Source organism: Eleutherodactylus coqui, chromosome 12 (assembly GCF_035609145.1).
Source record: "Eleutherodactylus coqui strain aEleCoq1 chromosome 12, aEleCoq1.hap1, whole genome shotgun sequence".
Lineage (NCBI taxonomy): Eukaryota > Metazoa > Chordata > Amphibia > Anura > Eleutherodactylidae > Eleutherodactylus > Eleutherodactylus coqui.
This window is the reverse complement of record NC_089848.1, coordinates 131,532,188-131,549,071: the sequence shown is the minus strand read 5'-3', so window position 1 is coordinate 131,549,071 and position 16,884 is coordinate 131,532,188. Positions and strand designations below refer to the sequence as shown.

Here is a 16,884-nt window from a genome sequence, read left to right as displayed (position 1 = left end):
GTGGAGGTCGGGAGGTGGAGGAATGTGCTGGAAACAAGCTACACTGAGGAGGAGGACGTATACAAGGAATACTTCTCAGTAGTGAGTGTAACTTGCCCCTGTGTAATTGCAAGTCAGAAAAGTGCAGCCACCCTGCCTAAGCCCCCATTACTCAACAAATAACTGTTTGGAAACAACTCCAGGTAACTTAGAATGGTGGGCTCAGTTTTCACAAGTAAAGGAAAAAGTTAAGGTATAAGTACCTGTGTTTCTGCTCAAGCGGAATTGTTTGAACTTAATGCTAACTACGAATTCTGAAAAGTGTGAAGTGTTATTAACTTCACAAGTGTGGATTAAACTTTGTATCTGGTTTACTTTCAAGTCTGGTTGGACTCTTCATTTCCTTGTTACCAGAACACTTCATTAAAGAGGTACTGGCGTCACGAGAACATTTAAACTACACCATTCTATCGCTACTGTTATCGTTTTGCCACTGTGCACAGCCAGGCCAGGCTGCATCTAGATATTCCAGGAAGGGACAGTAGAGCCACCAGTGACAACCCTCCTGTTACCCGCTGTCTGCCCGCTAGGGCCTGGCCACCACAATAACATAAATACAGCACCGGAATCAAGCTCAGTGCATAAATACAGTAAGAGCCAATCTCAGTACATAGATACACTACTAGAATCAAGCTCATAACATAAATACAGCACCAGCAGCAAACTCATTGCATTCAGAATCTATTTTGAATCTTCATTTCTTGGACACTGTATAGCGGTTACAAGGAGAGTCTCTCACTCTGGAAGACCCATCCTGTCTTGCATTCAATAGATAGCCCACTGAGGTGAATGGACACCTCTAAAGTCCCAAATGTGAGGGTGCAGGCTCAGAGAAATCACTGTTCTTGCCCCTACGTTGTGCTCGTGGATCACTATTTACGACTGATAAGGTTGGTGACATCCTTCCTGGGAGGGCACCCCGAATGGCTCCAGCATTGGCTCTTCTTCTCCTGAGGGAATAGAAATTTGAGGCTACCTTTTCCTTGCCGGCACCAAGTCGTGTGGTTGCAGACCTGGAATTTTTCTCTTTGGTGAAGGAGACGAGGTACTCGCGCTAACAGCCAGCTCCTGTAACTCAGGCTCGTCTCCCCAGTAGAATAGAGGGCGCAATGGCGGGTAACCAGCAGGCACTCAGCATAGATTAGTGAAGTTAGACATGTCTTCACTTGAGAACTCAGGGCGGGTCTGCGTAGAGAGGCCCAGAGACTCACCGAAAATTAAGAGTCTTCCCCTGGGCTGTCCTAAACTCTTAGTGCAAGGATTGGTGGTAGGTGTTTCTCCGTGGTGGGGGTAACCCCCTACTTTCTCCTTGGTGGAAATAGTTTGGTGGGGAGTTTTCACGGGCTTGGAACTTAATGATGAAGAACATAAAGGCTGGGCACCAATTTGAGTCTGGGCACAGTCAGAGTCCGCAGAAAGAACAGTCAATGGTTCGCCATGTAAGGCAGGCAACTCCACCTAGTCTAGTAACATGACAAAGTTCTGTCTAAGCGCATAACGCATTCTAGCCACATACAACGGGGTTGAATCAGACCTGGTTTTCTGTATTCTGCCCGCCATAGACTCGGGTTTTTTTTTTTTTTTTCTTCCTTGAAAACTCTGGTTGATGACTTCAGGCTCAGAGGACCTGTGATGTATTTTAAGAGTAGGAGGGATCTTGTCCTGGACTTCCCAGAGGGCCCCTTACCGGAACTGACTTTAAAAGCACTCGGACACGGGCAAAAATCTTCCATCACCGATGAGCAGGGTTCCCAGTTTAGGAGACAGCGGTGTAGCGGTTTGGCCTTGTCACGGTGCTCTACTATCTCCCACCCAGAGGGTGACATGGGACCCGTCCAAGGCATCAGGAGGAGGCCTTCAAAAGTGGTGTTTGAGGATAATCCATGGAATAGATTATCTCTCAGCCCTTGTGTCACTTGTGATGCCACCATTCCTTCCTCCGCGGTCAATGGATAATAAAGGATCTACACAGAGAAGTCTATTTAAAAGTCACACCGGGAACGGTCGGTGAAATCTGCTTACTAACAGTTCAATTAGTGCACTACAAGTTTAGCAGCTGAGTACAACTTGTGCCGCTTCACATGAGATGGCAGGGGGCATACATGGAATTCACAGGAGAATATCCCACAGCCAAAGTTCGCTGCGGGGTCCCAGTCCCAGACATGTATTTCTATTTTCCTTTCTCTCTCTCCTTGTTCATACTCAGGATTGCAGAAAAGATGTCAGACACTTGGCTCTGCAGAACGTCTCCTCTCCCTCACCGGGGCTTGCAGCTACATCGGGGTCTCCTGAGATCAGAGATATCCAGGGAAGATCGGTGATACCTTTCAGCTTTTTCCATTCTCACTTCCACAGCCCAGGGGAATTCTATGAACAGCGCTTCAAAGACACATCGACAGATACTCCAAGTGTCCTGGCTCTCAGACTGGTTCAGGCTAGACTAGGCCAAGAAGTGGCTCCTGAATCCCTCCAACAGCAGCCACTTGCAGAATCTTTGCAGACTGACTGACTTCACTCTTCTCATACACCTTGAAAAACATATATATCCCAAAAGCATGGTCACATGACACACAAAAACGATACATTGCTAGACATCTCACATATCAGACAGTTAACTCTTTCAGCGCTGCAGAGGGGCACCACATACAATCCATGCATACAGAAATTGCTGATAATATAAATGCCCATGACAAACATGGAAGGCATTTTGAAGTGGCCTATAGCTCTGGGCCACTACAACAGTATTGGGGGTTGCCATGTAAGACAGTACTAAGGGTAGCAACGGGCTAGCACTATTAAAGGGGGCAGTAGATTAGCACTTTTAAAGAAGCCAGTAGACTAGCATTGTTAAAGGGGCAGTAGACTAACACTACTAAAAAAGAAAGAAGAGTACTACCACTAAAGAGGGCAGTAGACCATCACTGTTAAAGGAGATGTCCCGAGGCAGCAAGTGGGGTTATACACTTCTGTATGGCCATAATAATGCACTTTGTAATATACATTGTGCATTAATTATGAGCCATACAGAAGTTATAAAAAGTTTTATACTTACCTGCTCCGTTGCTAGCGTCCTCGTCTCCATGGTGCCGACTAATTTTCGGCCTCCGATGGCCAAATTAGCCGCGCTTGCGCAGTCCGGGTCTTCTGTAGTCTTCTATGGAGCCGCTCGTGCCAGAGAGCGGCTCCGTGTAGCTCCGCCCCGTCACGTGCCGATTCCAGCCAATCAGGAGGCTGGAATCGGCAGTGGACCGCACAGAAGAGCTGCGGTCCACGAAGGCAGAGGATCCCGGCGGCCATCTTCAGCAGGTGAGTATGAAGACGCCGGACCGCCGGGATTCAGGTAAGCGCTGTGCGGGTGGGTTTTTTAACCCCTGCATCGGGGTTGTCTCGCGCCGAACGGGGGGGGGGTTTAAAAAAAAAAAAACCCGTTTCGGCGCGGGACATCTCCTTTAAAAGCAGAAATAGATGCCATTAAAGGGACAGTGGACTAGCACTATTAATGGAGATAGTAGACTAGAAACATTACAGGAGGCAATAGACTATTGCCATTAAAGGGGGCAGCAAACTAGCACTATTAAAGGGGACAGAAGATTAGCACTATCAAAGGGAGTAACCGAATAGCATTATCAATTGGGCAGCAGACTAGCACTATTAAAGGGGACAGCGGACATAATTACACGTTCCTTTAGCTCCAATGGCAAAAATGATAGTCTGATGGGTTGTTGCACTTGGTGAAGAACGAGTAACATAAACTTCATAAAATTTGCATTAATAATAATGTAACTTTCTAAAATGTCTTCCTGTACTCTTTTTTACCTTCACTTTCCTGCTCTTATGTGACTTCCTGGCGGTAATTGGTTTGCAATTAGCTCCAAATTGGCCCTTTTTTTAGAAGGCTACAAGCCATAGTTTCATCTTGTTCAGTCCAGCATATTTATTGTCCCAGGCCACTAATTACCAATAAAATATGATGAAGGATGTTCTGGTGTGTACGCTGATGCCAGCTGGGGCCTCCATAAAACCGCTTTCAACCTCTCTGGATCCATCCCCTCTGGTGTCTACGTTAGCTGCCATGTGCAGAGCGCCCGGTATCAGCGATTATGTGTATTAGTAATGCAGGGATACAATGTGTCATGGTGGATTTTCACAGAGTGAAGTAAAACTTGTTGTTTGTTCATGTAAGACGATCTTCATTGTATATGTCACAACATTTCTCCCAACATACATTAAAAGTGCCTATGGAGTACAATCAGCCAGATTACTGAAGCAATGTCCCGTTGGCCATTGTATACCAGTATATCTTTCTTTAGCTTTAGGGAAAAGTGTATGCAGTCTCTTCAAATATGAGCGTCAAAAGTAGAACCCAATCAAATTGACTAATTTATGCTCAATATCAAATATAGTCTGAAGAGAAAGTAAGTGAACCCTTTGGTTCACACTGATCACTAGGCCTCATAATAGGCTGGCACTTCTAACTGTGAAGAGAAAACTTCTCAGCTGTCATCTCATTATCATCACAGGCAGGATTACACTGAGAGGTGACACCTATATATAGATAACACAGGATCCACCAATCACAATAGTCACAGCTCAACTCCTCCCCTCCCTGTACAGACAGGATTACACTGAGAGGAGCTACCTATATATAGATAACACAAGAGCGAACCATTCACAATAGTCACAGCTCCCCTCCTCCCCTCCCTGTACAGACAGGATCACACTGAGAGGAGACACCTATATATAGATAACACAGGACTCACCATTCACAGTAGTTACAGCTCACCTCCTCACCTTCCTGCACAGGCAGGATTACACTGAGAGGTGACACCTATATATAGATAACACAGGATCCACCATTCACAAGTCACAGCTCCCCTCCTCCCCTCCCTGTACAGACAGGATTATACCGAGAGGAGACACCTATATATAGATAACACAGGATCCACCATTCACAATAGTCACAGCTCCCCTCCTCCCCTCCCTGTACAGACAGGATCACACTGAGAGGAGACACCTATATATAGATAACACAGGACTCACCATTCACAATAGTTACAGCTCACCTCCTCACCTTCCTGCACAGTCAGGATTACACTGAGAGGTGACACCTATATATAGATAACACAGGATCCACCATTCACAATAGTCACAGCTCACCTCCTCCCCTCCCTGTACAGACAGGATTACACTGAGAGGAGATACCTATATATAGATATCACAGGAGCCACCATTCACAATAGTCACAGCCGACCTCCTCCCTTCCCTGTACAGACAGGATTACACTGAGAGGAGACACCTATATAGAGATATCACAGGAGCCACCATTCACAATAGTCACAGCTGACCTCCTCCCCTCCCTGCACAGACAGGATTACACTGACAGGAGACACCTATATATAGATAACACAGGACCCATCATTCACAATAGGCACAGCTCACCTCCTCCTCTCTCTGTACAGACAGGATTACACTGAGGGGTGACACCTATATATAGATAACACAGGACCCATCATTCACAATAGGCACAGCTCACCTCCTCCTCTCTCTGTACAGACAGGATTACACTGAGGGGTGACACCTATATATAGATAACACAGGACCCATCATTCACAATAGGCAATGTCACAGCTCCCCCCCTCCCTGCATACTGACAACTAAGCTTAATAATAGTCTGACACTTCCTGTTCTGTAGAGAAAAACTTCTCAGTGGTCATCTCATTATCATCAGAGACAGGATTACACTGAGAGGTGACACCTATATATAGATAACATAGGATCCACCATTCACAATAGTCACAGCTCACCTCCTCCCCTCCCTGCACAGATAGGATTACACTGAGAGGTGACACCTATATATAGATAACATAGGATCCACTATTCACAATAGGTGATGTCACAGCTCACCTCCTCCCCTGCACAGGTCACAGAGCATGCCCACAACACTCTTGCACAGCTGTCAATGGGTCCCCTCTTGTTCATTGCCTCCTATGGCCCATGAAACTGCTGTAAAGCACATCTCTAAATGCTTTTAGCCTAGAAACGATGGCCGCCCCCATAGTCATGCATAGGCAATAGGAAAAAAAAATCTGCAATTTAAAAATAAAAACAGATTACAAAAATGATGAATGTCTTACTATCTGGTTCTTATGAGATAAAAATAGAGATGATGGATCCCTTTAAGTGGGACATTTTGAGTTAAAGCCACATGGGAGACTCAAATGTATTTTTTTCAAACAAAAAATAGTAGAACATATTTTCGCACATGACTCCAAAGATGTTACCATGTGTAAAAGTTGGCTTTAATGCAAGTCTTCGCAATTCAACCCCATCCTTCCACCATTAGGGTGCATTCAGACAAGCATGTGCTGGTGCGTACATTAGTGCGCACGAAACCGGCGGGCGCTCACGTACATGCACAATCACGCGTGAATGCAGGTCCGTACAGCATTGCCTTCAATGGGGCCGCGGCTGCTGCCCATTGAAAGAAATGATCTGCCGGCAACCCCTGCAGTGTTTTTTATGGAAGGGCTTTAAATTTAAGCCCTTCCCTGAAAATTAATCCTAGCTGTAGTAAAAAGTAAAAAAAAAAAACATACTTACCTCTCCGCTGCTGCCGGGGCTCAGGGGTGTCTAGCTGCTAGGGTCCTGTCACTGTAATGAAGTTCTTTCAGCAGGTGGGGATTTACAATCCCCGCCTGGTGAAAGGGCTGCATCTGATTGGCTAAATGCTCAGCCAATACCAGGCAGTGCTCAGCCATTCATTGAATGATAGCTGAGCGCTGCCTGTGATTGGTCACAGCTCTCGGCCAATCACAGGCAGCACCCGGCCATTCAATGAATTCATGAATGGCTGAGCACTGCCTGTGATTGGCTGAGTGCTCAGCCAATCAGATGCAGCCCTTTCAGCATGTGGGGATTTTAAATAGAAGAAAGAACTTTATTACAGTGACGGGACCCAAGCGACTAGACGCGCCTGAACCCCGGCAGCGGCGGGGAGGTGAGTACATATTATTTTAATATATGGAACACATGGAAATTAGTTTGCTGTTTTCACGTGCGAATTCCGTTCATATTGCAATCGGACGTAACTCACGTGTGAGACTTGCTTGTGTGCATACGGCGTGAGGCTCATAATAAAATCCTGACTACAACACTATCCCTGATCAGATTCACCGTTGGCGTAGAATATCCCCAGACCTTCTGTATGTTGTGGACATTATGACGCTCCGGTGACATCTGTGACGCCAGGAAGATTCTGACGGAAGGATGTTTTGGGTGATGTAATACTGAACAATGTAATGTAGTGCAAAGTAGGGAATTATACTTTCAAAGTTATTCCCACAAAGCTGAATCACCTGGAAGGAACCATAGAAGGCGAGAAGCTGCGATGAAACATCCCGTGGATTGTGTGATTGCATTTCACTGTGGGGTCTTCAGGATATTTCATCTTGTCCTTCCAGCCAGCAATATGCACAAAACCGGAGCCGGCTGCTGAGCTGCCATTCTACTGGAGTAGAGATGTTGGGGTTATGTATCAATGTAGGTGGCATAAATGCACCTTTTGGGACTGGTTTATACACAACATTAACCACTTAGTGACTGGACTATTTTTTTGAGTAAGGACGAAGCAATTTTCATTGTCACTTTGCAAGAGCCATAGTTTATTGACAATGCCATATGAGGGCTTGTATTTTTTGGGATGCGTTTATTATTTCAATGGCACCACTTTGGGGAACATATAGTGTGTTTTATAACTTTCATTAAATTTTTTTGAGTGGGGGGAGGCAGAAATCACCCTTGGAATTCCACCATTGTTTTGGGGGTTTTGTTTTTACAGTGATCACCATTAGGAAAAATAATATAACTTCCTCATCTGATCAGCACACTTAGGCTTTAGTCACACGAGCATATATATGCCGCCGTTATACGCTACCATCTGATGCATTGGATTCCAATGCATCAGATCACACAGGCAATTTTCCGCCGCGTAAAAGCGCCCGGCCGGCCAAGATATCACATGTGAGTGTATTTTGGCTGGGTGCTTTTATGGCACCCAGGAAAGATAGTTCAGGGACTGTTTTTCCCAGCCGGAATACTGGCGCTGCCATAGACTCCTATGGGAGCCAATGACAGCTGCCAGAGAAGGGAGATGGAAGAGAATTTAGCAGTGGTTCTGCTAAACTTCCACCCCCTTCTCTCCACCCCTTGTCGGCGGTTTGTAATGGGAGGGGCAAGGGTGGGAGCTAGTTCCTAAGCTCCCGCCACACCCCCTCCCTTTGCTGGCAGCCAACTAGGGGTGGAGAGGAGGCAGGACCTTAACACACTAGCTCCCGCCCCGGTCCTGCCCCCTTCGCTTGCTGAGAGGGGGCAGAAAGGGGGAAAGCAGTTTAGCAGATGGCAATCTGATCTCGGCGTATATGCGCCGGACTCAGGCCGTCTGAATGGGCACACAAACGGCAGATTTGTGCGTCCATTCACGCATTTTTACCCCACCAGCGAGCGCACGTAAAAACGCCTGCGTTCATGTGAATAAGCCCTTACTTGGATACCAAGTTTATTGAGAATTTTAATTTTTTACTACTTTTGCACAAAAAAACCAAGTTTTTAAAGAAAAACAATTGACTTTGCATTGTCACATTCTAAGACCCATAACATTTTTATTTTTCTGACCACAGAGCTGTTTGAGATCTTGCTTTTTGTGGGAAGAGTTGTAGTTTTCATTGATACATTTTTGTGATACATGTGACCTTTGGATCGCATTACTATTGCATTTTTGGGAGGTGAATGAAAAAGAATAAATTGCAATTCTGCCATTATATTTTAAAACTATTTTTACAGAGTTCACCACTCAAGGTAAATAACAAAATATATTTTACTCTCTGGTCCGTTATTAACGCGATATTATAATACCTATTATGTGCTGCTTATTTTAAGAAAATAATTGGTATTCTATCCTTTTAAAAAGGGCTTTTGTGGGAAAAAAAATAATTTTTTAAATAAAGCTGTATTGAACTTTTTTAACACTATTTTTAGTCCCTGAAGGGCTCTTGAAGATACTATAGTACACTGCATTACTTATGTAGTGCAGCTACTAAGCTTATGAAAGCAGCCTATTGGATACTGCGGGAGGTGGGAACCTAATAGGCTGAGCTACATGGCAGACATGGAGGCCTTTGTTAGGCTACTATGGGAGCCCAATAGTATCTTGTGATCAGATTGTGGGGTTCAAGTGTGCGACAGGAGAAACCCCCTTCCTCTCTAATCTGCTTACATGCTGCATCTGCTATTGATTGTGTCATGTAAGGGGTTAATCTGAGGCTTCTCTTCTGACTGTTGGAGCAGGAGTCTGGCTGTCAGTAGTTAGCCAAGGCACCACTTTAAAAAGATGTATGTGCAGGTTCAAAGCCAGTTAGTGAGGTCAGTAAAAAGACGTATTGGCCGTCACTAAGGGGTTAAAGATTGATTTGTGTTCCTCTGTTTCCCTTTATTTAACCTTGAGTGCCAGTTTCTATTTATCACTGATAAAGCAGCCTGGCGTCCTTGTCTGAATGTTTACTAATTGCAACGTTTGAAAAAGGTCACAAAATTTGACACAACTTCACTCCACCGAAGAAATGACACAAAGTTGCTCAAAAGTGTACAACAATCACAGAGGCAGAAGCCGCAATCACCCTGGAAATGGCAGCATGGAGAAGATGCTCCAGCTTGTATTCCACTGAGAAGATGCAGCGGACCGACCTGAACAAGGTGGCTCGGATATTTCTGTAGGTATCGCAGTGATACAAGTGTACGTATACAGTACATATATGGACAATGACATCACTGGAGACTCCACGAGACCTCTGAGTCTTGCAGAATTGGGAGTGGGGAAGCCTCCTGCCAGCCTGTAGCACTCCCAGTGCTGATTGCTCCCCTCATGCAGTTAGCTTGTTAGCTTTCCTCCCTTCCATCATGGCAGCGATATCGTCAGAGAAGATTCTCCTAACTTCTTGTTTAGCTGATCAAAGTGACCTCAAAGGTCCTAAATTCATTGCATGATACTTCAGAAAGAGACCAAATATTTCCTCCCTTCCATAGCACCTCCCTGCCTTCAACTTTCCCTTAAACCTGCAGCGCTCATGGTTGCCGGTTGTCCTCCTCCTGCATCCAACTTGTTCTCGTTCTTACCTTTCTTATAGCGTCTGATACCCTGATAGTGAAGACTCCCAGATCTCTAAGCTTCTGGTGTCTCCTGCAGCTATAGGGTTGCCACACGGCCAGCAAACCACCAGCCTGGCTGGTAATTTACTCTAGATGCTGGTGGCGGTATTAATTTATTTAACGGCCATATTAATGGCTAGTAAAAAATAATTACCTGGTGTGAGCACCTCCAGCCGGGCAGTAACCATATTATAAAGTGCTAGAACTCATGCTCAAGTTCCGGTGGGGACGACGTTAAAGATCCTCCTTCCTCCTTCCACCAACTACATTTCTGCAGGTACTATACGCAACACAGATGGTGGGGGGAGGAGTGTGGATCTTCTCTGACCACTATAATGGTGTCCCAACCAGATTTTGAGTTATAGCGCTTGATGATATGGTTGTTTTCTGACTGGAGGTTCAGGACTGGGGAAGGCACATAAAGAGAGCCCTAATACTACTGGAGCAACTAAAAGGAGCCCTAATACTACTGGAGCAACTAAAAGGAGCCCTAATACTACTGGAGCAACTAAAAGGAGCCCTAATACTACTGGGGCAACTAAAAGGAGCCCTAATACTACTGGAGCAACTAAAAGGAGCCCTAATACTACTGGAGCAACTAAAAGGAGCCCTAATACTACTGGAGCAACTAAAAGGAGCCCTAATACTACTGGAGCAACTAAAAGGAGCCCTAATACTACTGGAGCAACTAAAAGGAGCCCTAATACTACTGGGGCAACTAAAAGGAGCCCTAATACTACTGGAGCTACTAAAAGGAGCCCTAATACTACTGGGGCAATGGAAAGGGCACTGATACTACTGGAGCAACTAAAAGGAGCCCTAATACTACTGGAGCCACTAAAAGGAGCCCTAATACTAGTGGAGCCACTAAAAGGAGCCCTAATACTACTGGAGCAACTAAAAGGAGCCCTAATACTACTGGAACCACTAAAAGGAGCCCTAATACTACTGGGGCAACTAAAAGGAGCCCTAATACTACTGGAGCTACTAAAAGGAGCCCTAATACTACTGGGGCAATGGAAAGGGCACTGATACTACTGGAGCAACTAAAAGGAGCCCTAATACTACTGGAGCAACTAAAAGGAGCCCTAATACTACTGGAGCCACTAAAAGGAGCCCTAATACTACTGGGGCAATGGAAAGGGCACTGATACTACTGGGGCTACTGGAATAACAGGTTTTCTTGGTAATGAAGGTGGCCACCCTATGCAGCCTCCTCATTTTCTTCTTTCTCCCCAGTAATGCATGTAAGCCAACTAAAGAGCTTTCTCCTCTAAATTGCATTAATTCCTGAAAAGAAACTGTGGAGTCAAAATACTCCTGACCCCCCTCAGCGAATACATTAAGATGTGTATTTTTTAAAACGCGGTCATTTGTGGGGGTATCTATCATTCAGACACCTATGAGCCTTTGCAATCTTGGCTTGGTGTAGGAAAACAAGGTGTTCCTCAAATGTTAATAATAATCTTGACTCTAACGAGAAAAATGTCATTACCGAGCCTCTTGTGGACCCAAAAGATGTTCTTCTTTCACCCCTGTATATAAAGCTGGGTTTCATGAAAAATGTTGTTAAAGGTAAGAACCAGGATGGACAGACATTGAAGTACTTAAGAGACAAATTTCCTAGATTGAGCGATGCAAAGGGTAAGGAAGGTATTTTTGTTGGGCCACAAATTCGATAACTTGTAAAGGATCCTGCATTTGACCAAGTTTTGGAGGGGAAAGAAAAGGAAGCTCGGCAAGTCTTAAAGGGAGTTATTCATGGATTCTTAGGCAACAGATGATAAATACACTCAGTAGGTGACAGGACTTCTGGAAAAATACCATTAACTCGGATGCAACATGTTCCTTTAAATCCATTTTCTCCACTCCCACCTAGCCTTTTTCCCTCCTAGTTGTGGAGCTGTCAGTGATGAACATGGAGAAAGATTCAACCAGGAGATTTCTGGAAAGGAACAAAGATATCAGGGCCGTGGGAATGAAGCAATGCTTGCGGATTACTGCTGGTCTGTGTAGGGATGCTCCGGAACTCACTTACAAGAGGCAAGCCAAAAGAAAACGATCTCATGAAGTCACCACATGATTATCTTCACACCAAACCACCTGCCAGGAATTCTTCCAGCAATTTAGAACTCTTAGGCCTAATGCACATGCCGGATTTCCGGAAATCCGCGGCGTTTCCCTGCAGCTATTAGGTTCTATTGAAACTAATAGCTCAATGTACGTGCTGCAGAATGCCACCACGGAATTCCGCAGCATGAAATTACCCGTAGCATGTCCTATTTGCTGCAGGTATACGCGCGGACAGCTTTCATTATAATCAATGGAAGCCGCCCGTCACGCTATACTTCCGCTGTAGCACAGCAGAAGTATAGCATGAATATGCGCCGCGACCACCGCCGGGAGCGTTATATGACGCTGCCTACGGGTTATCTGACACCGCCGGCACGTCATGCGCTGTACTGCACGCCAGAGCATCATGCGGGACTTCGGCCAGTGGATCCAGAGGTAAGTATGGGGTCTTTGGGGGGGCGCGTGACAGACTTCGCTGTGGCATTCCGCTTGCAGAGCCCATCACGGCCATGTGCATAAAGCCTTAGAATGTAACTGTCATTAAAAAAATTTCAAATGCACTTTCAATGTTGTTGGCAAATGTCATTAAAATGTATAATTTTCTCTTAATCCGTTAAAATAACATAATTCCACCTATTGTAATTCACAGAAACTAGAGCTAATAAAACATTTTCTTTGTCATATTCATTTTTCTCACCCCAAAATTAGTAAGATTTGTCTCATGAAGGAAACATTCCAAAATATATTTTTTTGCTAGCCAGTGTAATCAATGCTAAATTTGTATGGATCCTAAATGGTTAAAAGAAACCTGAAGTTTTTCCAATGTGCACCCAAAATAAAGTAAACAGACGAAAATATATACCTCATCAGAAATGTGTACAGTATGTTTACACATATCCGAGATATTGTAGATGAAAATGTGAAAAAATGACAACAGCGTTTCCATGTGGTATCATGGTTGGTTGTCACATTAGTAGGCGATCATCTTTTGACTTTTCTGCTAAAATCCAGGTCACTAGATCCACTGTGAGATATGTGATCACCAGGTGGAGGAGAGAGGGGTGTACTATAGCTAAGCCAAGAACCAAACGACCCAAAATATTGACCAAAACGGACAAACGAGACCTGGGGGATCCTTTACAGAGCCGGCTCTTGGAGCACACTGAAATCCACAAGCAATGAATCCATCACTTCCTTCTCAAGTGTCCACATACTTTTGGTAGGATAGTGTATAGAAAAAGATTACTAGTGACACAAAAAGACACTCTTTGTGGTCAATAGGTTATTTAGTTACATTGTTTTTCTCTTTGTAAGGAGCTATTCTGTATAATGATACAACCGGATATCCAATGAGCAAAGGGAAAGAACACCAATGGACTTTCAAAGTAGGAAAAATGTAAGTTGCTTCTCCAAGGACAAACCCATATAGACCAGCGCAGAGGTGCTCCAGTTTAGATCTTGGTTCATTGTTAGCACTGGTACAGCAGGTTACTTTCCAAAGAAGTTCGGCCATATTATCAGTTTTTGGACAACCATTCGGCAACATTTACATTTGCAGATAATAACTTACATATTGGTGTTTGCTGTTGAGGTCAACCAGTCTGCTGCCAATCCAACCATGTCAAGACCGGTAGAGAGTTGATTGAAATATCTTGGATGTCCTAGGAAGTAATGGGAAATAATCATGTTTCAGCGATCTGATACTAGGCTAAAAATGGCTGAACCAAACAAGGATTCCTTCCCTATTACGATGAGTTCACACACTACGGTTATGATAAAGAAAGGTCTTAGGTTGAGGCTGCACTTGTAAAAATCTTACTTGGAGATATTCATATGTCATCTCCAGAACTGAACCCTGCATGAGCCACCAGAAAATTGTGGAAAAAAAGAGAAAGGAGAAGACAAAGTAGAAATAGAAGAAGTTCAGCTTATGCCGAAACCCAATGTTAGGTCACACTTGGGCGATCATGGCTGATTACCATTAAAACCTATGCAAGTCAAGAATTACTCAAAGTTCTATTATTTTTGTGTTTGTCAAGTGCTGGAATCGTAGTTGTGTTTTTGTGCTCAGCCAAAGACATGGACAAGTATTTTCATAGTTGACTTGTAAGCACATCTCTCAAAGACTTCAGAGCTATTAAAGCAACTCTCCGGTCTCTGGACAGAAGTTTGCTGCATAGCCACCAGTTTCCGGGCCTTTCTCCAATGATTCACAATGGCTGCACCACTTCTTACACTATCTGATGCACGCTGAACAGTAGAAGCGCATTGGAAGTCTAAGATATTGCATGCTGCTCTGATTGGCAAACACTGCTCATGCGATTAACTCTGGCCGATCAGAAAGCAACATGTAGTGGTTGATTACCAATGCACAATATACATTGACAGTCACCTTGGATGTCTGGAACAGGGCTGCTGTACAACAATAGGGGGAGCACAAGGTAATAATCCCCACCTCTCTGATTCCAAGATCGAAGGGTTGCTTTAAAGGAGTTTTATGGGAGTTAACTATTGATTATCTATCACTCTTTGATTGGTGGTTGTCCAACCTACAGGACATATAGGATTAGCACAATGGGCCACTGTGATCCCTTGTGATTGGCTCTAATGGGCAGTTCCTCCTGCTTACAAACATGAGAGACTGGCAACATTTTACGACTATATTTCCCTGCTGTAATAATGGGTCTTGATGGATGAAGGTGTCTAAAGGCCTCTCTGCCACAGAAGAAGGCTCTTAGAAATGCTACACGATAAGTAGAGGCTATAAATGTTGCATTAAAGCCAAGGAGCTTCAAGTTATGCATTTGCATTCAAATCATTTTTCGATATGTACTTCACTCTGAGACAATTTGGATGAGTTTACAAGTTTTGGCTATTTTACATTTTTCATTCTGGTTTTTTTTTGCAGTCGCAACATTTCAACAAAAAGAACATTTGAGCCAATCTAGTTTTACGGTTCAGTTCATTGACTCTGGTAATGACATATCTGGCTCCTCCTGTAATCTGATTACCTCTCATACTCCAAAAACTACTGATAGGGTTATTGACCTCCCTTGAAACTGTCCACAATGTGTGCGAGAGATAGAGAAATTAGACTGCGAGCCCCATTGGGAGAATGGACTGACATTAATGATGACAATCAGTGTACATGGCTGGGGACTATGTTGGTGCTATGTTGGTGCTATGCTGGTGCTATGTTGGTGCTATGCTGGTGCTATGTTGGTGCTATGCTGGTGCTATGTTGGTATTATCTTTTATACCACACTATGCTCTATCCACAATGATAATGAAATACTTTTCTACCATAGACTTCTGTGGGAAAAGTATAAACAATTCATTCTGTAGTGGACGGAGAGAAGGTTTTGTATGGAGGAAACAACACATGAATTCAATAGTTGGAAGCAAACATGTTTTACTTATCAGTGCCAACACCAACATTTGCTATCGGTCCCCAAATATCCTCGTTTTATATAACCTCTGCTGGTTGTTTGTTGATGTGTAGTTTAGTTATGAAGCATGTTCTTGTATTGACTAGTTATTACTCTTCTTAGTCATTGACTGGATGACAACCAGGATAACACGCAAGTATGCTCCATATACACTGGGGGCCCCTTTATTAGCCCCCATCTAGTGGCATTGGGCTCCTTTGGCCTTCAGATCTGTAACAATTTGATGTGTAGATTCCACTCGGTGATGAAATTCTCCTGCAGGAATATCGGCCCCTGTGGACAGGAAGCTTCTAGTAGTTGCCGCAGATTAGATGGAGGTCTGACATGTTCTGATCAGCTGACAGGAAGGGGTCAGTGATTCTTGCTGCTTGTGCCAGATACTGACCTCCCATCAGAAACAGAAATCTGGACCCATCTGACCAGGAGATGTTTTTCCGCTGCTCAGTGATACAAGTTTTGCGCTCTTTTGCCCACTGGAGTCTCATCTTTCTGTTCCTCTTAGACTCAATGGCTCTGGAACTGGTTGGCTGCTGTTATAGCTCATCGGTGTGGAGGAACGGCGAGTTGTGCATTCAGACACATTAGTTGGAGCTCCAGCGTTGTATTTGGCTGCTCTTGACTGTACGGCGCCTGTTGGTCAGAATGACATCCTCCTAAGACCCCTTTTGGTGACAAGTTGTTTCTATCCACAGATTGCCCTTTTGCTGGATGTCTTTCCTAGATCATTGCATTCTCATACACTCAACACGAGAGAACCCCCCCGTGGTTGGCAGTGAGACCCCAGCTAGTCCAGCACCGATGACCGGCCTCGTTGGAAGTCGCTCCGATCGCTGGATTTTCCCATCTAATGTGGATTCACACTGAAACTGATGCACGGACAACTTGTCACCTGATTTTTTGCTGCACTCCGGGGTCACGGGGAGAATTTCCATACAATGAAGTGCCAACCATGAGAGGGCTGGGGGGAGGGGGGGGCTCTGATAAAGGGGCCAATCAATGTATCCAAATTTCTGCAGCAGATAACGAGTCCCTTGGAGGTTAACGACCCCCATTTATTACACAAATGACAAATAAATAGCCGATTATTCTTTTAAATAAACACAGTTAATAATCGGCATTCATG

General features: G+C 44.4%; 1 protein-coding gene across 1 annotated transcript in view; it reads right to left on the bottom strand.

The window, feature by feature from the left end:
* Positions 1-16,884, bottom strand: part of GAD2 (glutamate decarboxylase 2) — a 107,983-nt gene that overhangs the window by 78,695 nt on the left and 12,404 nt on the right. Inside the window, exon 5 of the mRNA XM_066585682.1 lies at positions 13,883-13,973. Within this exon, the coding sequence (XP_066441779.1) occupies positions 13,883-13,973 (91 nt within the window). The remainder of the gene's footprint in view (positions 1-13,882; positions 13,974-16,884) is intronic.